Here is a 20,892-nt window from a genome sequence, read left to right on the forward strand (position 1 = left end):
AAGTGGGTGTGCTTCACCTAGATTGTTTAGAAGTGTAGCGCCTGCACCCAGCTACTTGAGCATATGTCGAAGCACGTGCTCCAACATGCTAATGAAATCTTATGAAAAATGTAAACAAAATCATCAATGGGGCGGGAATTGAAACCTCAGCGCTGAAAGCGGTACAAGCACCATACTCGCGTCAAGTGTTGAATAGAAGAAGAAGATAAAAAGCCGGCTACACAAAACAATTCAACTTTATCCGCGCAGCCGCATAACTGAATGAGAGTAACGGTGAGATGAAATCACTGGAAATTTGGACTCTCTCCTTTTAGAAGGACGCCTATAAAAGCTCCGACGACTTTTAAACAATCTCCAGTTGACTGATTGGCGCGATTAAATGCAGTTCAGGAAAAGCGAGGTGAAAATATTAATCAGTTGAGGCCTCTGTGAAACGCAACAATTGTCATTGAATAGAGAATGTAAAGGAGTAGAAAAAAGTATCTCGAAATAAAGAAACCACAAATAAAGTTGAATTCGGTCGAACGATTATCTGCGAATCCGCGACGGAAATCCACGAAGCATTCATTCGTTCCAAACATTTGCAGCTTATGGCAATTCAACTTTATTTATAAATAATTATAATAACAAAATATGTTTTTATGTTATGGTTTAGCGATTAATTGCAATTAATTTGTGCGTCAGTGAAAGGCTATGAGAGCCAGATATTTGTGAATATGTCAAATGAATAAGTGCATACATTATGTGCAATACTTTGTGCTTTGCAAATGAAAAAAAAGTTATAACAGCTTGCCGTTAGCATTTTTTAACGAAATAAAAAATAAATCAAAATCAAAGATGAAATATTTCTTCTATGAGATGAAAATTTATTTTGTTAACGATACAGTGTGAATCCCGCAAGCGATTATACGCACATATGTATATGCTGAACTAACTACAAGGGATAGTCCAATTTCAATTTCAATTTCAATGTGTTAAATATTTGCTTACAAAACGAGGATTTCCGGAGTAATAACAGCTAACCCCACTACCGTTATCGCCTACTGCTATGGATCGTAAGTTATAAATACACTAAGTACTTTTAATTAGTTTCTGTGGCTTTCTCCTTTGAAATATTAGCACATTTTTATTTAGCGCGCTGCTTAGCTTCAGTCACATTAATTATTTGTTGCACTTAAATAATTATGTAATAAAGTTTCTGGAAGCTAATGTTATTTATTATTAGTTGAGCAAAGCACAAACCAACTATCATGTACGTTCATGGGTGACGGTTCTTGATTGTCCTCTCGCAAGAATATTATTTATATTTCAAAGGAAGGAAAAGAAAACTATTGCTCCACTTCTTTAGCAACGTTAGCAGAAAGATCTCATAAACATATACATTCTCGAATGACGCTGGAAACTGGCTTAATTATATTCATTGTCGAACAATGCAAGGTTTGAAATGTGAATAACGGGCAAATGAATCAAAAGGAGTATTAAGCAAAGGGCCAATAACTTAATTTCGGAGAACTCCTAAAAGAATAAGTAATTATACATATGACGAGCGTTCTAATGATCTTATTTAATAATAATAATACCCAACGATTACACTCCTCCCGCCCAACCGACGCGAGGGGCGCAATCCGCGAACGAGCGGAATTAGCCGAGTCATAAATGGCAAGAGAGTTTTAAGCGTTGCAATCTTAAGCTGCTCAACTACAGAAACAATAATTTCAACAGCCAAAATTAAGAATTAAATTAAAGTTTATAATATTTAAACGTTACTTGTTAAGAGTGGATAAAATATTTTTTTTTTTAACGGTAAAGAGTGAGTCTGTTAGACATCAGTAATTAATTACAGTTTTAACTTTCTGCAGTTGATGCTTCGATAATTCACGAATCTTTAGTCAGAGCACTTGATAATTTTTACTTTTAGTTCAATAACATTGGTAGTAGAGCTTTTGGTATTCGACTAAGCCACTAACCATATTAACCGGGTAGGGCATTATTTGAATAACAATATGTAGTTATAAGTGTCTGGGGAGCCGTAACTCGGTGACTATTCGATTAATCGCTCATTTTCGGCTATCCGATTAACCGTTCGCTGTCGACTATTAGAATAGTAATCGTTCAACTTCTACAAATTTTTTTTTACGTATATAAGTTTATAGAAACTTTGCAGAAAGTCAAAGGCTGCGTGGATTTCAAACAATTTTAATTTATTCAAATACACGCAGCAGAGCAACTATTCGAATAGTCGCAATATTAATCGGTTAATATTCATATTCGATTAATCGATTTTCATGGTATTTAAGAGCCCTAGTAGGTATCTACGCAATATTTCCAGTCAACAGAAGCGCCTATGAAGTCACTATAATTTTCAGCATATGATTTCCTTATACATGTAAAGCATAGATCTTCAAAAATGTTAATTTAAGTTTTTAGATAAAGCATTTACCTTAATGTGTAAGCATCCGTATTATTTCAGGAATCACATCTTTTTGCTTGCAAGAACAGATGTAACAGACATACATACATATCTTATGAGTGTATCTGCATGTAAATTGGTAGTAGTTTCAACGCTTTGATTTGCTACAATCGTATAGGCCCTGCTTAACTAAATTTTCATTCTGGCATAGGATTAAATTGTAAATTAAACGCACACATATAAGGTTTTACAAAAGGTGTAGCTGAGTGAAGAAATGTGTAACGACACCTGCCAAACGCCAAAACGTAACGAATGCAAATACCAACGAATAAATCCCAAATTAAAAGCTTTATTGCACAATAAATTTAACTTCGCAAGAAGAAGCTTAAATTAATGTAACCTCTGCAGAACATTCTTACAAGCATACATACACACATGTAGAAAACGCATACATATGACACAGCCGTTAGTTAATCCTGATGAACGTTGAGTTTTGAATACTCGTTTCAGATTTTTTGCGATTTCGGTCTCGCGACAAAAGAAAATCGTAACACTTGCACTATTGAAAGCCAGTAATTGTAGGGAAGATAACCTTAATCATAGTTAGAAAAAATTAGAAACTGCACACTTCTATATGGTAAAGTCCTTAAGTTTTTAAAAATTTAAAAGTTTGCTTCGTACGGAAATCATCATATCATAATGACATAAATTTACATGTCAACACAGCAACGCATGTGTGTCTCAGAAATAACTGTAGTTTTCCTCATTTTATCGTTACGACGCTGATGTCTAGCAATTTAAGAGTTAACTAAGGCCTTTCCAACACTCGCAGTGCTGTGCAAAATCTGTTCCTAATTAAATTGAAAATAACTTTGTACCCGTCACCATTTACCGAGTCACTTATGAAATCCATTTCTAATTTTATGTCATCATAATTATTCCCATGAGGATGTACTTGAAGCTGCACAATACATTTCGTATTATTTCTGAGAAATTGAAAAGGCTCAATTTGTGCGAAGAAGTTTTACTAAGCACATCGGCAAACACAAAGTCTTCTGAGGTGCAATCACAAGCTTTCATACAGTTATAAACGCAAAAATACCACAGAGCGGCTGTCTATCGGAGACAATAGCACAATAACAAATTCAACAACGAGATAATGAATATGTTTCCCCAAGGATACGAAAATGAAATGTTATTCTTCTGTATGTATGCATCCACAGGCATATACAGCAGCATCGATACTCTCAAAAATGAGAAGCTTGTAAGCTAAGTAACAGATTGTAAACAGATATACTCAACCAAATTTTCCCATTTACATAAGTGAGCAGACACCCTAAACGAGACGCTTATAAATACCAAAAATACTTAGGGTACAAATTGTACCTAAAATTCCTTTGGCTCCATGTGACCGTGTATAAATGTGGGCAGCGTATGGTCCTTGGCAATTGAACCTTGCACTCACAACAATTTACTTGTAGCACAACAGCTTATTCGGAGCAGTCTACTAAAGGACCTAAGACCCTTTTGGGACATATTTGAGGGATTTGCCCGCGCCAGTTATGGCGATTATGTAAAATGTTGTAAAAGTTATTTAATAAAATACTTACATAGAGCGCAACTCAAAAAGGATCATTTTGGTGACTGACAGTGGGCGATGATGAAGTTGGTTGGTTGCTTGAGCACAATAACAATAAAACTTAATTTCAGTTCAATTACTCCAAATCGCTTACTTATGCATATGTATGTATATCTAAAGATACATATGTATATGTGTACACAAGATTTAAGCTAAGCGAAATTTTGTTGTTTGGCCCCATCCATGCATTTTTATACTCTTGCAGCATGTTGCTACAGAATATAAGAGATTTGTTCACCTAACGGTACACCTCGTGCATACGTTCCTTGGTAAAAAATATAGACGAGTTCGTAGATGGGCGTAATCGGGCCACTGACACGCCCACAAAACCTCATTCATTGAAAACCTACAAAATGCCAAAGCAAAACACTAAATTAAAACATAAAACTGTAATATGGCACAGAGGATTGCAGTAGCAAGGGGCACCTGTAGGCTTAAAATTAAAAAAATTAAAAAAGGGCAGGCCGCGCCTTCTAAGTGGCTTAATGTACATATCTCCTAAACAACCAAATCCGCTTAGCGAATTCCTTTAAGAACACCCACGAGAAGTTCGAAAATTTATGAAATCGGATATAATCCCGCTCACTCTCCATATAACGGTTTTGTTAAAAACTAACTACTAAAAACGCGATACTTCAATAAATAAATGTGACACAGGAATTAAACTTTATACCCAACATGATACGGTAAGGATTTATAGGAACTATTGTCAAATTTGTACCTTCCTTAGTTATTATTGATGCATTCTCCGTCCATGAAACAGTTTTATCAGTGTGAACAAGTTCCATGTATAAGAAATTATTAAACCGTCTAATATAATATGATCTATAACAACAAAGGGAAAGAGATATATGTATGTATATACATGTGTGCGTGACGACTAGAATGTAGCTCGAAGTTTTCAAAATTAAATTCTCAAAATTATATATTTATTCGAACTCTATTAATAGTGCTATTTCCAAAGGAGTATACTTTAACAATTCTATTCATTTCGATCATTTAATTAAAAAGGCAAGACGCACGCAAATATTCGATGAAAAATCAGTTGGTAGGTCATCAGGTCTCAGGGATATACATACATATATTGCCCTGTTGATGCCAGCACATAAATGCTATGCAGCTGACATGTTTTTAATTTTATGTCGCCATTTGTTAGTTTAATTCGAGGCCTCACTCTACCCACGTGACACACTCACATCCCTACATGTAAGTTTATTCGTATATAGCACCTACGTACGTATGTACGATGCATGAGTATGGTTCATGCTACATGTTGGCGGCATTGATCATTCAGGGAAAAAGCAATTATGTCGGATTTCTTTTCAGCGGCTTTACAAATCCCTGCATGCTTGCCTCATTAAGAAGCTCTCGAATATTTGTTGATGTACCCATCTACCATACCTCATCCAGTTGTGGTATCATTAGATGGGTACTCACGTTAGTACAAACAGTTCAGTGAATGCACTATTTAAAGCAGAATCTGTGTTAGTGCATTCTTTTAATGAAGTGCGGACTCTTTGGAAGGCGCAAAAATAATATATACATACGTGCCCTGAAAAATAAACCCAGGCATAGGGTTACATACTTATGGTGGTTGCGGATAATATCCTTTGGCGGTTAGATGCACAATCGGTGTCTCAGTTGCCGGATGTAAAATAGTTGCAAAATCACACTAGATAAGAAATGATGGGTTTCATCTTCGCCATGCTGCGTTAAGCTGTCTTGATAGCTTACAACGTTGAAAATAAAAATGAAAATTTGACGTAGGCTAACCGATTCAAGACTTTGGAAGCTTAAATAATTTATGTTGTTGTTGGTTATTTTAAGTTAATATAAGAAGGCGAATAAGATTGTTGTCTTGCCCCAGTGCATAAAATGTTATTTTTCCGGTCTGGTATGTAACATTTCTTAAATATGCATTGATTTCGTTGTGAATGTGAATCATGAAAGTGATGGTCAATTGGCGGTTGTCATTACTTTTGTTGTTGTACTCTATATACTTGTATTACTACTGGCAGTGCCACTGATGGTTTGTGTCTCCGTGCTTGTGGGGAAAGAATGGCAATGTAGTGTGAATCTCTTCTGCTGTCACTCCATTTGACGTGCTATTTTATGCGCCTTTGGGTGATTGTGGGCCTGGCTGTTGTGGCAAAGCGCTCTACAGGAATAAATCAATTCTGAACATTGTCCATTGTCATTTTGGTTTTCATTATTTCATTTGATTGTTTGATTGTTTGTCTCATATTTTCGGTGTCGAATGGTCCTCAGGGTAAGCGCGCATTTGTACATAAGTGTGTACATACTTCTGTATGTATAATTACAAGTATTTTTATACTCTGGTAACATGTTGCAACAAAGTGTAATAGTTTTGTTCTACAATTTAGTACAGGATACATTAAACGTGGGGATGGCCCTGCCGTAAATGGTTTAATGTGCGTATCTTCCCAACGACGGAAGTTATACTTCAGTCTTCACTTCTTCATATACCATGAAAATGGGTAAAATCAGATAATAACCACGCTTCCTCCATATAACGGCGATGTTGAAAACTATTAATATTGCGAAAGCTCTCTGAATAAATGTTAACAAACTAAGTGAGTCTGCGACTTAAATTTTACCTAAAGCACCGCCCCTAATAAGTTCAATGGTACCGAAAATGTGAATCCCAATGTCTATAGTTGACTTTTGACCTAAAATATCGGGCAATGTCTGGGATATACAATTGTAATTTAGAGATAGTCCTCTCCTAACAATAGTAACTCAGTGTACCAAAACTGTGTTGAACCGGGTCAATACTTCCTTGAGCCTCTGTATACCTAATATAAAGATTTCTGAACTTCCTGGTGACTTTATACTGCATATATTGGCCAATATTTGGGTTATCTCAATGAAATTTATAGAACGTGTTTTACTCATACATATCATATAACTAATATCAGGACTTTCGAACATCCGGCTGACTTTATTCCATATAGTTGGTGATTGTATGCGAGATATTTCCCTGGCTCTGATTCTTGCAAGTTACAAGAGTATAAAATGTTCGGTTGCACCCGAACTTTGCCCTCTCTTACTTGTTTTTACTTGCTTGCAGTTATACACTCTATATAACTCTTGAGTGGCACTTTGCCTTTTAATACTCTCTCACCCGCTATTAAGTCAAAATTTTGGTAAGTGTTTTGAATTTTCCGATCTTTCTTTATTGGATGTTCCTGGTGCCACGTTCAGTTCTGCACTTCAAGCTTGTTCGACATGATGCAGTTGCTACCATTTCGTGTGCACTTTTATTGCTGCTACAATTTCCAACGCAGAGTAGCTGGCTGCCTGTGCTTATTTACCATATACTTATATTTATTTTTATGTTCTGAGTATTTAACTGCAGTTCTTTAAAAAGTCAGAAGTCACAACCGTCGAGCGCAATGCTTCAGTTGGAGACTTCGCTTTGCGTTACTTTTTTATGTTTTCATTGTTCCCATTTTGAAATTGGTTTTAAAAGTGCGTGTGTACGCGTGCACATTTGTTGGCCAATAACAAAATTCGTATGAAGTAAGAAGATTGCATTATTTGCGGAGGAATGTTTTTTTGTAACGGTTCAGATTCGATTTCAGTACTTTTTTGCGTTGAATTAAAAGACAACGTAACAAAGAATAAAACACTCAAAAATAAAAGCGACAAAAAAACATTTTCACTTCCCATGTAACGAACTGTTTAGGTAGCAAATGGAGCGGAAGGTTTTCCTGGGAAGTGGATTAAGCTTGGAAAATGCATGCGTCTCAACAGACAACTCTATAGATAAATAGAACTAATACAATACATTCTATCTTATTAGTCTTCTTCGTAATTGTACCCTATCAAGCTTAATGCAAAAATCACTTAGTCTTTTGTTATATCTTTATATGTATATATAAATCTTCTGACCGTGTGTTTGTATTTGAACTGCTCCTAAACGGATGGACCGATTTGAATGAAACTTTCTGTGTATGTTCAAGGAGATTCGGGAAAGGTTTAGATTTACAATTTCGTCCACTGAAAAATGTTTTTTTAAACTAATTTTTCATTTGTAATTAATTGCTAATTTTAAATGTTTGACCGATGGATCGCGCTACCATCGCAGTATCCAATATTCAAACTTTAAATTGGCGTAAACGTGCATTAAACAAAACGGTGCCAAAGTAAAAGGCGACATCTGTAGATCAAGTTTTCATATTGTGGACAGAGTTGTTCGTTCTTAAGTAATAAATTGGGTCATTCAATACATCTATGGGTAGCTATAACATTTTTTTCATACCTGCTAACTATTGGAGGGGGTATCTTGACAGGCAATTTACAATTGCAAAAGGTCTGGCATAAAAAAATAGTGGCATAACTGAAGTGTTGATAAAAAGGTCTATTAAAATTTGAGATATACAGAAATCTTTTCGAAGCATTGCACAGAGCAATGCAATATTTAAACGGGAACGATGAATACATATATGCGTACAATTTCAAACTGATCCTTCCTGAAAAATAATAAAATTGCTAAATATTAGGAATGGTAGAATAGAACTGCAATCAAATACACAATGCAATGAATTAAAACTGGCTCATTTATCATTCGATGAATAATATACCACGGGCATCCCAAAAGACTGATGCCATAACCTTGCCAGCCGATTTTTTTGTCTTTTCACGCTTGAGAACCGTTTCTTAATATGCAGTCCACTAGGCTGACAATCGATTGGACTCGATTGATTTCACTGATGCACAGCCCAAATTCAATAGTATTTTTACCCCAAAAACCAATTCTTTCTTAACGCACGAAATTCTTTATGATTCATTTTTTTGTAAACTAACACAAGTTGCTTCACCAAAAATGCGATTATTCCTTAAATAATATTTATAATCTAACTAATAGAAATCATATAGATGGTATTAGTAGTACTACCTATGTAACAGCCACAGTAAAACTTGGGCGGGTCCTCTAGTTATGGTATAAAACTAAAAATTCCTGAATTCACACATTTTAATTATATTTTATTTACATACTTGCTGGACAATTCGATTCTATTCAGTTGTTTTGTAGAACCTCTCAAAAGCGAGTGTAAGAAGATTTGAAGAATACTTCAAATTCAGTTCAAAAATGAATTAAAAAGATAACAAAAACGTGACTTTTGGCCTAAACAGAATAAACAAGAAATCCGATAAGTTTACGTACGTTTAGAGCACACTGAAGAAAATCATAAAAACAGCATATTTTACAATAACTACAACGAATAACCAGAACGTTTTTCGCTAACTTGAGCATTTCCTCTTTCTTTTAAGGCGCCTGTGAAGTGAAATTGTTGCTTGTGGCTAAAAATACGGCAGCAACAGTCAGCAACACTTTACTGAGCACTTGAGGAGCAAATCTTGGTAGCCTCAAAATCATATCCTCAACAAACAGACGGAAAACATAAGCACAGGCGAAGTACAACATAACATAAAGTGCAAAGAAAACTCCAGAAAACACTAAACATTCCAAACAAGTGGGCTGTTCTAAGAAAAGCGTTAGAAATGTGCATCAACACGCAGTCGTGGCCCGCGGTTGTCGCCTACGTCTTGCTTTGTTCCTCTCTGCTTGTATCCAGCATTCACTCGACACCTATTTCTGTGAAAGGTGGACTCGACTCCGCACCCTGTGTCCACGATAGCATCTCCGAGTTGATCAAAAAGAGCCCGGTCATACTGAAAGCTCTTGGCGCACATATCTTCACAGACGACGCCACCACCAATGAATTACTAAATGCAGCGAAATTGGGCGCTGCTGCAGATGGAGGTAGCACTGTCAATGGCGAAGTGAAAAAGCAGAATTTGCAAAATAATTTGTTCGCATCAGCAACATTTCACACAACCGTTGGCAGTCCAACGGCCGTCGCAGCAACAACCCAGCAACAGCCATCGGACATCTCCATTACTGGAGCGACTGCTACTACAGAAGCGGCTACAGCGGACTGGGCCAGAAAGTTGGACGGGGCCATTTTAATAACTTTAACACCGGAAACGATATACAAAGGCGCGTCACTTTTGAAAATGACACCCGGAGCGGAGAATGCAGCACGTGGAGGAAGTGGTGGCGGAGGTAACAACGGTCGAGGAGATGGCGGTGGCATAGGCCGTAGTAGCTATGGCCCTGGATGTGGCAGCAGCGCAACAGCCGAGTCCGCATATCAGTATGAAGGGTAAGTTGAACCAAATATGTCGACGAACATGTAAACGACGCCTTTGAGCACGACTGCCCTACTGCACGGTGGCAACTACTATGATTGCTGACAAAGCAAGTCGCTTGCTTGTTAAGGCGTGTGTAAGCGGCGTAGAAAAGTGACAATTTAATTCAAAAAGAGGTAAACAATTTACAAACTCTTCCTACTATGAGTGGCGCCGAGTTGAGCACGCGCCCTATACGAGTGCTTTTTTGTGCTAGAAATAACAAGTGCAATTAAAAAGCACTCTTATGCACGAATTTGGCCAAACAAATACCCCCAGTGGACACGCATTTTTATCGTCGCTCTTTCCCCGTTCCATACTTCAACACTTTGACATAAGTAATCGTCATTCCAGAAGTTTTTATTTGATCACACTTTTGTGCTTTCCGAAATCAAAACTTTGGAAAATACACATACATACATTGAACCACATTCCAATAGCCAATTTCTTATACTCAAAATATATCCTTCCACAATGATTTGTGTTCTGATGTAGGGGGATAATGGCAATGTAATTTCACATACGTGTATATACATAGGCGGCGGCTACTTTAACCATTTCTCAATTGTAACCATATTTAATGTCTATGCCACCAACAAAGAAACGTGGAAAATCTGAAGTGTATGTGACAGTGCACATTCGTACTTAATGACGGCTTTATAGGAATTTACCTGTTTGTATTTCCGTTCGGATCAAATGATATCCTAAAGCCAGAAGTTATTTATGCCCAGATGTTTAAACGGAGTTGGTAAAGGAAATGCAATAAAACTTCCACAAATGCAAATTACATAAATCTTCAAATTAAAATTAAATGCTTTGTCAAATATAGATTCACCAAAACTGTTTGCTACTAACTCATGTTTGAAAGCTGTTAAAAATAACCTAGTAATGCTACTTTTACTATGCCATTGCTATTTCACCTTATTTCGCGCTCAAACTGAAAGCAATAATATCAAACAATAACGATATGTTAAAACCAACAGGCAGCTAAATGCAACACTCAAGCCTTTGTCCTGCTTCGATGGCAACCTTTTGAAAAGTCTACCCACTGAATTAATTGTTTTTGGCAAATTGAGAACTGCACAGCAGCAACAACAATTACCAAGCGAATTTAATACAGCTCCACAAACTGACTTTTTGTCCATAAGCATAAATGGTTTGCATCGTTGGAGTCCACAATTTGAAAATCACATCTGGAAACATTTGGGTGAGTGTGAAAGAAAATAAATAAATTACTCATTATATTACATTAGATGGTTCGTTTTGCAAAAGTATTAATAAAAACATCAAAATCGGATAATAGAAACTTATGCACTAATTGTTAAAAAAACGCTATATCCCCTATTTGTACCCTCTTAGAAAAACACTCATCTTTTATTTCTTATATTATTTCATCATCGTTTTTAACTCAATCATATGTTCTCACAATATGCGGGCTGAATAACATTTAATGAATAGTATGGGTATTCCGTCCTGTGTATATATATTTTAACTGAAATCGATGTATATATGTAACTTCCGTCTTATTCATTTTGCTTTTGACTTGCCAAATCAGTTCGGAGCATATGCAAATATAGATTTCATAGTTCCTATATATTGCATAAATGAAAGCTTTCGAACATAAGTATATACACATAGTCATTATATTTTATGTGATTCAAAATTATCTAACATTGTAAACGTCCTGCTTGGATGCTTTCTATTGATATGTCCTTTAACCCGCTTACTTTTGGTTGATAGAGATTTCAAGTGGAATTAATCTGACGTATGGCAGACGTCTCTGATCCCATCAGGTTAAGCACGTATTAGTAACCGCATCACCACTCCCGAGGTGATTAGGATTCGTGCTATGCACATACGCATATGCACAAGTATTATGGAGAGCGAATTTTTATGCAATTGTATATAACCAAACAGCGGAAAATCTGCAAGCAAACCTGTGGTTTTTAGTGTCAATTCTCTATCGATTTTATATTCACATTCACATATACCTACACGACATCCCTTGTACTTGAACTGTCAACATTTCATGATGGGAATAATGCGAATGTTCCATTTATTGGCAACGACTCTCATGCGTATGACGGAAACAGCAGAAAACAGATAAAAACTCCAGAATGTAAAGTGGCTGAATTTGCAGAAAAATTCAAAGCTTGATATTGCAGAAACGCAAATTTCATGAAATATATTTTGCTAGGGGCTTGGAAGTATATACCATTTTTAAAGTCAGCTTTTAATGTTGCGTAGTGTACACTCGTAAGTAAGTAACTGTAAAGGGGGTTAGTTAAAAGTTAACAATTTAAAATAAAAAACCTAAAATTCACAGCCAACAAACACGTCAATATACATATGTATATCACATGTATATTAAGTATTGGCTAGTTTCCTAAAGGTAGCTTGATGGCATCGAAAATATTTACATATATTATAGAATACATTAAACAGCTTCTTCCATTTGAGGTTTGGGGTATTAAATTTCTAACATACAATCCAATTTCAACATATGAATACGTTAAAAAGATAACCTGAGGAGAACCACATATCCGGCTTATGAGGGCTAAGGGAACATTTAGGGTGTTTTCAGGCATTATCAGAAGACATAGTAGTAGTTGCACCATATTTTTTCGACCTCTTTACTGAAGTTTGAACTTAAATTAAAACTGACAGTATTTAAAGTAGCTGTATATGGCTAACTGATATAAGTATGGGGTTACATGGGTTTCCTCGAAAAAAACAGCACTTTTTCAACAGTTTTTTCTCATATAAAAAATTAAATATTTTATTAGAATATTTTATTATTACAAACATACAGTATTAACAAAGTAACTCGGAAATTTTTGGAAAAAAAATATGTTAAACTCGCCCATTGCGACGCCATTTCCGGTGACCCCTCTAAAAAAAAAGATGCGCGCGCGTGGACAGGATAACTCCTTACAGGATCATCTACGTGTTTTAGTTAAAGTCTTAACTTAAAACGTGGACGAAGAGAAAAAAACTGGAAATTAGATTTTTGGCACACATTTTACAAAAAAAAACCAAAACTGTCGTTGAAAATTTTGTGATATTTTTTTTCAAATACATAGTTGTAATTGAAAAAAAAAACACTTTGTTCAAGTATCTCAAAGACTGTATAAAATTTCATGAACATGAGTTTAGTAATTCTCGAGAAATCTTGCCAATCGACTTCAAAAGCACAGTTTCGAGAAAAACGCGTTTAAAGACGGCGCACTTAGCCTAGCTCGAGCGTACAAGTTCTCAAGAACGGGGTCATAGGAATTTCTATATTTACCTTAAATCTAGTAATTGATATGCTGAAGATGAAAAACAAACTTATAAAACTCGTTGTACTAACTTCGCATAAATAAGCTTTAGAAAAAACTAAACTTTTGTTAAATGCCTGCACCGCGAATTGAATACAAAAATAAATTTTAAAATACAAACTACCTCTCACTTATTTTCATTTCATGTTTCGTACACGATGATGGCGACTGTTATGATGATTTTGAACCACTCTCGAAACCACACGCATCACCACCTAAACACCCAACACATCCGGCGCTCCTCATGATGAACGAACGTTTCATGAACGACATACTACCTGCACCTCTGCCTGCTGTTGCTGCAACAATAACTGTTTCACATGCGACACGTAATTTATGGCACCATATCGCAACATGCCTCCACTGCAATGCTCAAAAACATACCCCTGTCACCTGAAATTGCAAAAACAACAACGAATGCAAAACATTCATACTGATAATATAATGGCGCCTGACAACGAATACAACAACTTGAAATTTTGTGACATGCTTAAACCATCGACCGCTGAAAAACGGACTGGGCTCGGACTTGTGAGTTTACCACAGGCTGGGATGATTGGAGTGATTTTACGCTTTGCAGCGTTACATGCGGCAAAGGTGTACAACAAAGGTTTCGCCGTTGTCTGCTCGATAATCCGATGGTGAATTTCAACATGCACCTAAACTTGAACGCGGCTGCTGACGCTGAGGTGGACGATGGCGAGGTTGCAGTTGACGGGCTGAGCAGTGCAGGCGTTGAAAATACCGAATCGCTAGACAATACATTAGGAGGCTTCAACAGCGCAGAATTTGATACTGCGGCAATGATGGACACAAATGGCAGCGACAATTTACAGCTGCGAAAACGGAAAACAACCCTAAAAGTTTCCGCTGAATTTGAAACTACTCCGGAGGTTGCTACAGTTGCAGAAATTGTGACATCAAAAGTGCAATCAGACCACGATATTAATGCGGTGCCCGAAGCTAATTTGCTAAAAAGACTGACTATACGAGCCACTACACCGGCAGTACCATACGACGGAAGAACATCTATAACCAATAAGATTGACCGAGTAGATTATTCTAGTGGCAAAAAGAAAGACAATATCGAAGTATTGGTGCAACAGTTCGAAACTAATCTCCGAGTAAATGAAGCCAGTTTTCTCAACAATAACCACCTGAAAGTAAATGACAAATTTGCAAATAAGTTAACCAAGGATGAAGTGAATAGAAAAACTGCAATTGAAATGCAACCGAAGAATAAAACGGAACGTCAAAATAAGCGCCGAAGGCCAATGAAAAACTATTCCACTATGTTTTGTGAAGGTTACAACATAGAACAGCGAAATTGCAACACTTTCGATTGCAGCGGTAAGTGAAAAAGTATACTCACATTTTAATTAAGCCAATCTAATGCCATTAAAGAAGAACAATGTAATGGAAGTGTCTACTACTGCGTAACGGAACTGATCTGCAGCTGATTTTAAACCCAGATTTCAGAAATGTTCGAAGAGGTCATTCTAGTACAACTCTGAGTTGAACGGAAAATGAACAGTATATGCATGTATGCAATATGTGGCTAGGTCACAGTTAACAGAATGTCCTTTCGAACTCTGATTGTTATCAGAGTAACGTTTAACAGCACTCTTTAATACCTGCTTATTGTATCTTCATAGGTAGTATTTTCCATGCACTTTCCTTCATTGCTTTGCATAGTGGACCATTGAGTTCTCATAAGCTTTGAAAAACTTTCAGCAATCTCTGGACTCAATCAGAGATTGAATAATACCTGCATATTGTATTTCCATGCGCTTTCCTCCATTGCTTTACATAGTGGACTATTCAGTACTCATAAGCTTTGAAGAAGTTTCAGCACTTTCAATCTCTGGACTCAATCAGCATGTACATATGTACTTCTGTCGTTCTGTAGTTGTGATATGTGGCACATATGTATCTCTGATATCGATATCGGTTTGATATCTGTTTCTAATTCTGCTTTCCATTGTGTTTTTGTTTACTTTGATACGAAAAGTAAAATGTTTTACAAATCATTGTTTTTGCTCATTCTAGATGACATAAACGACTTATTAAAGTTTTATAAAAAGGTCCCTATGCCGGAGGATACTGCAAGCCCCGCTACAGTTTCACTGCAATCGCCTGCCGGAACGGTTGATGGGCAAACCACATCAACAGCTACGGCGGTGGATTCAGCATCCGTGACAGTTAACTTGCTTGGCAATGCGGCTACAACAGGCGCCACATCAGCTACTAACAACGGAGATGCCTCTGATATCAAAGCTTCTGGCAGCGGTGCGACAAATGCAAATGCTGTTGGCAGCACCTTAACTATTGGCAACAGTGCACCTTCGACGACGCCAGCAAATATGGGCTACATACGTAGTTGGCGGAATCCGCTGAACTTTACGATAATGCTAACCTTGCGAGTTCGAGTAAGTACTATTAATATTTATTTACTTGATTAATTATTTTAAAAGGGGATTACATTAAAATATATGAACGTATTCATGAAGCCCTTTAAATTGCTGTAACATACATATCTTAGCGCCCATCGTAAGCCGGTGCCAAAAATGTTGGATATCATTCACAAAAATAATTTGTCAATATTAATTTGAATGTGAATACCTTATATAAGACAAAGTAAGGTTAAACTAGAATTAAACTTAAGAGAGCATTAAGCGAAGAAAAATATATTCGCTGGCTTTTTAAGTGATTTACTTGCAGCCTTCTTGTTGGCTGCCGTTTAAAAAACTCTAAGGCAGCCAAGAAGAAGGAACGTAAAGGCCACGCGTAAAAACCCAACGCCGTTATCACCTGTCACAAACACATTCATACAAATAATTGCATTGCATCGACTCTTTCTGTTGATTGTTTATTATTTCTGTTGACTTCCTGAAAATATTATTCTTATGATAAAACTTTTTTTATATACACATGCAAATATTTTTCACCATTTCACACCGTTACAACTTTCCAAATGTACCGTTTGTGATATATACACATGCATTTCTTTCAACACGCTCCGCACAGAATGACAGTAAAGCCGCAATGACAATTTTCTCCATACGCAACGCCACCCACAATATGTATTTGGAATCGTGCAAGGACGGTCTGCGATTGTATCTAGAGCGAGACGGCACCACTGAAATGCTGCCAGTGAAATTTAATTTATACGATTTTCGTTGGCATCAAGTGGCCATCAGGTGAGTTATGTATACATACCTATACGAGTATATGGATAGTCTATAAACACCTGAAAGGGATTTTGTTTTTATTTCAATGACAGTATTGTGCGAGGAGGATTGGGCTTAACACTAAGGTTCGCCTTTTGTTTTAGGTTTAAGTAAATCCCCTGTATGGTTCTGCTTCTTTAAGAACTAACCAAATAAATACAAGTACGTAGTTGATTTATCCGAATATGTGCAACAGAACATTGAGTTCTCCAAAAAGAATGCAAAACAAGCGAAACTTGACGGAATTCGAAATATGGGTTCATAAATTTTAAGGCCACTATCTAAACTTTAGAAAAATGTTTACGGTTTTTTTGGCAAACATACTTATGTTTGTATAATGCTATACGTAATGGCATATGTACAATGATAATGTGAGCATTGTCTGTCTGTTTTACAAAATTCATCATATTATTTTTACCCTCACTCATATGCGAAATAAATGAAGGTAGAGAGGGGGTATTTTCCTTTTACTATACCCAAATCAGATGTAGCAAATTCATACCTCATGATGCTTGAGCATTATGTGAATAAACAATGCATCAGTCGATTCAACAGCATACAAAAGCATTGAACAGTTCGACATACCAAATGTTTATTGAAATTGTATAAATTGTTACACGGTTAACACTGCTTCACGCCGCTTCATACCTTTATACGTATGCCATGCACACACTCTCTTCACACTGCCCATATTCACAACCGCCATTGGAGTGGATAAACACGAACGGCGAATTTTTTCTTTTTATTTCTCTGTTGTAAGGTTTGCTTCCCCGCATATAACTGTTGCACAAATTGACCTTTTGTATTGCAATGCAAGCGATTTTTTATCGTTTCAAGTTTAATTTTATTTCGCACCCTTAAAAGCACAAATACATATGCATAAACTTTCAGTCCTTTCATATAGTTTTTGTTCGACTTTAAATTACAATTATCTCTTTCGCTTTATTATTGCATGCGTACATCCTTCCCGCACTTGAAACGGACAAAACGGCAGTATACAAAATGGCGATTTCATTTCCATTTATGCCGATTGCTCCTGGACAAACAGTTTTGTTGTGTCGAAGCGCCTTTACACGCTGCCACTGGATGCCGATGTGGAAATTGGACGAGGCTTTAATGTGAGTTTTGGGACGCATTCCGCCACACAAATGGGGCGAAAATGCCACTCAAGAGTATTTTTATGGTTTTATGTAAGAAATTCATTACTCTATTTTCGCCAAAAGCTTCAACCAGTGATGTTTAGGTTTATGTTATTAATATATTACAAGTAAATCTTCTTTTATAAGAAATCATCGTTTAATTAACACATAACAAGAGTAATATTTATAATGCATTATCTTTATTGAGTGGTAAGGTAAGACCTACCTTTAGGTTTGTTTAGTGACATATGGAGTATTTTAAAATGTATCCTTATAAAATGACACATAAAAATATTCGAAAATCTTTCCAAGTCCACACTCTAGTGGAATATTCATATGCCAGATACATATTTATGATTTCTCATATTCAAGATCTCTCGGCATCAACGCCAAAAAATTGCTTCAAATTCAATTTTAATAGACTAGAAAGCAAAATTAAAGAAATCAGTATAAAATTCATTGAGGTTTAAGTATGCAATTATTGCGATGATTATTACTGAAAGCCATTTAATCATTAGAATTAAAATTTAAAAAATAAATAAATTACTATTTTTCTTATTCTCTATTTATTTTAAAACATTACACAAATCAAATAAATTACAATAAATAAAAGGGCGAGCTGCAGCAATTATTGGTGCTGCCCGATAACCAGGAACGACATCAATGCTCCAACAAACGTACATCAATAAATGAGGTTAAACGGTACATTATCGACACGTTCATCGACGATTACGGCAACTAGGATGAGCCAAGTGGATAATTGCAAGACTTGCAAACAAATCGGAGAAATGCCTATATGTAAATCGAATATGAGTACTTGGCGTATTACCGTAAGTTATGTGGAATTAAAAGTAAAATGCTCATTGCAGAAGTGAGAGTAATTAAGATTTAATATTGTGATTCATGTGTGTCCTAAGAGAAAAATAAAAGTGTTTAGTTAATAAACCGATTTGTTATAAAAGTTGAAATAATCAGATAATATAAGCCGTAAGATCAAAATACATTCATGACGATTAACCAAAAATATATAGAAGTCGATCGAAGTCTTACAACAAACTTTGACATAAAACAATAACTACTGTAACATGTTTGCTTAGCTTTAAGTATAACTAAGGATAAGAATTCTTATATACATGCATACTCAGAATGTAACAAAAAATGTACACTTGCATATACATATTTGAAATATACACATATTCATACGTATATATGTATGTACTTATATGTTTATTGACTGAAATATCTTCTGAAGTAAAAATTACCTATGTATTTACACAAGTGGTAGAACGACGCAATGCAGGAGAGGAGGGAGCAAATGTTACTCTTGACAATCTGCGAATATGTTTTAAAAATCTATCTAATTTCGTACGATCTCTAGCAGCACATCGAAAGGAAAAGTCCTAACTAAGAATTATTAACCTTAAGAGGTTAAGCAGGCTATTTCTTCTATTTCTTCAAGCAGACTTTCCATCTACCGAAAGCCTCCTACGAATTGCTTTCTTTCACATGGTACACATCTGTAGTATATTCAAAGTTTCGTAGCTCCATTTAGTTTGCTTCCTTTCCAGGCTCACTGACTGGCTGAAAAGCTTTGTCGGCCGACTTTCGCGAAACAAAAGTTGCAATTGTCAATAGTAAGCGCTATGAAAGCGAACAAAAGAAAACAAATTAGTGTACAATAATTGCCAATGCTACAATAAGTAATGAAGCTAAGTGAGCAATGAGAAATTTCGCATATGTATTTGCTTACATATATACAGTAAGTTCGTCCTATATATAAATATAACATACACATATATACATTCGTAAGCATATACAACCACATGATAATGAAAATATTTTCAAAATAAAAAATATTCGGACTGACCAGAAAATATTTTATTTCGTACATAAAGTGGCCTGGAATGACACACGTACATGTATCGTAGTACGATTAGTGAGTGGAAGTGCTCTCAATAATTTAATCAAACATTTTTCATTCTAGGTACTGTATATTTTTGTTGAGTTAGTCAATTATGGGAAGCTCAATCACTTCTTATTTCATATTCATCGACATTCCTTTATCCTTTCTTATTTAACCACTATGTACTCCTTTAGAAATCAACTGAAAATTACTTCTTGGTACAAAACCATAAATATTTCTCTCGTTGTTAACGCCTTCTATTCCTGATTTGTTTGTCTTTTTTTCTGCATTCCAGCCTCTTACATGGGGACGTTTTATGCTACATATAAAATAAATATGTATATGGTAAATTGGCATTAAGTTGGTTGAGCACTTACTTATTTGTAATGCGGACAGCTATACGAGTATAATATTTATTTGACCATCGTCAGCTTGCTCAATGAGCATTTGGACGTAAAAGAATTTAACGACAATCAACAAATGCCTCTCAGCGCGAAGCCTATGTGAGATAACAAAATGGTTATGAGAATAACTGCAAAAACGTGGCACCGCGCAACAGCATGAATTATGATGATATTTGTAGAACAAGCATCATCTTTTTCGCCTGTGTAAAACTAAGTAAAAGTACAAGATGTTCGGCTGATGGCACAAGAATTATCGTGTCACCATCGTCGTCTTTCGCAGACGCTTTGGATGTCAACGGCTTGTGTATAAATGTTCAGAGTTTAATTGAGTTGGTGGTGAAGTTCTGCGGCAACTGTTATCAGCAGCCAACCATCCGGCGCTGGTAGGCAATTATAGTGGCTGGAAGCAGTCGTTGACAGCAGGAAATTCCTCACCGTGCTAAATGTGACATTTCCTGCCGTCTTCCAGTACAGCAGGATGGAGCCCCAGGCTGCTTACATTGTATAAAACACGCAAATACTACCTGCAGAAAGACTCACAGTCGCCAACTCTATGATTTTGTTGCTAATCGCTTCAGCTGCCAGCTCTGAAGTTCTGAAACGAGAAGCGACAAAATTATTCTCCTGC

The 20,892-nt window shown here is 36.2% G+C and overlaps 1 protein-coding gene across 1 annotated transcript; it reads left to right on the plus strand.

Annotated features, from left to right (window-relative positions):
• The first annotated feature begins 368 nt into the window (after positions 1-368).
• On the plus strand, positions 369-19,822 carry LOC105229518 (uncharacterized). The gene is made up of 8 exons (XM_049449367.1): positions 369-1,055; positions 9,348-10,243; positions 11,252-11,475; positions 14,135-14,938; positions 15,638-16,017; positions 16,616-16,788; positions 17,813-17,936; positions 18,571-19,822. The coding sequence occupies exons 2-8, from the start codon at positions 9,579-9,581 to the stop codon at positions 18,697-18,699; spliced, it is 2,499 nt and encodes an 832-aa protein (XP_049305324.1). The 5' UTR covers positions 369-1,055; positions 9,348-9,578; the 3' UTR covers positions 18,700-19,822.
• Positions 19,823-20,892: the final 1,070 nt, after the last annotated feature.

Source organism: Bactrocera dorsalis, chromosome 2 (genome assembly GCF_023373825.1).
Source record: "Bactrocera dorsalis isolate Fly_Bdor chromosome 2, ASM2337382v1, whole genome shotgun sequence".
In the NCBI taxonomy this organism is placed as follows: domain Eukaryota; kingdom Metazoa; phylum Arthropoda; class Insecta; order Diptera; family Tephritidae; genus Bactrocera; species Bactrocera dorsalis.

What these genes read in the sequence shown, in the direction of transcription:
- LOC105229518 (XM_049449367.1), top strand. Translation starts at nt 9,579, where the DNA reads ATGTGCATCAACACGCAGTCGTGGCCCGCGGTTGTCGCCTACGTCTTG. An exon ending in TCCGCATATCAGTATGAAGG is followed by an intron (nt 10,244 to 11,251) that starts GTAAGTTGAACC and finishes TAAAACCAACAG; the next exon opens with GCAGCTAAATGCAACACTCA. An exon ending in AAATTGGACGAGGCTTTAAT is followed by an intron (nt 17,937 to 18,570) that starts GTGAGTTTTGGG and finishes AATAAATAAAAG; the next exon opens with GGCGAGCTGCAGCAATTATT.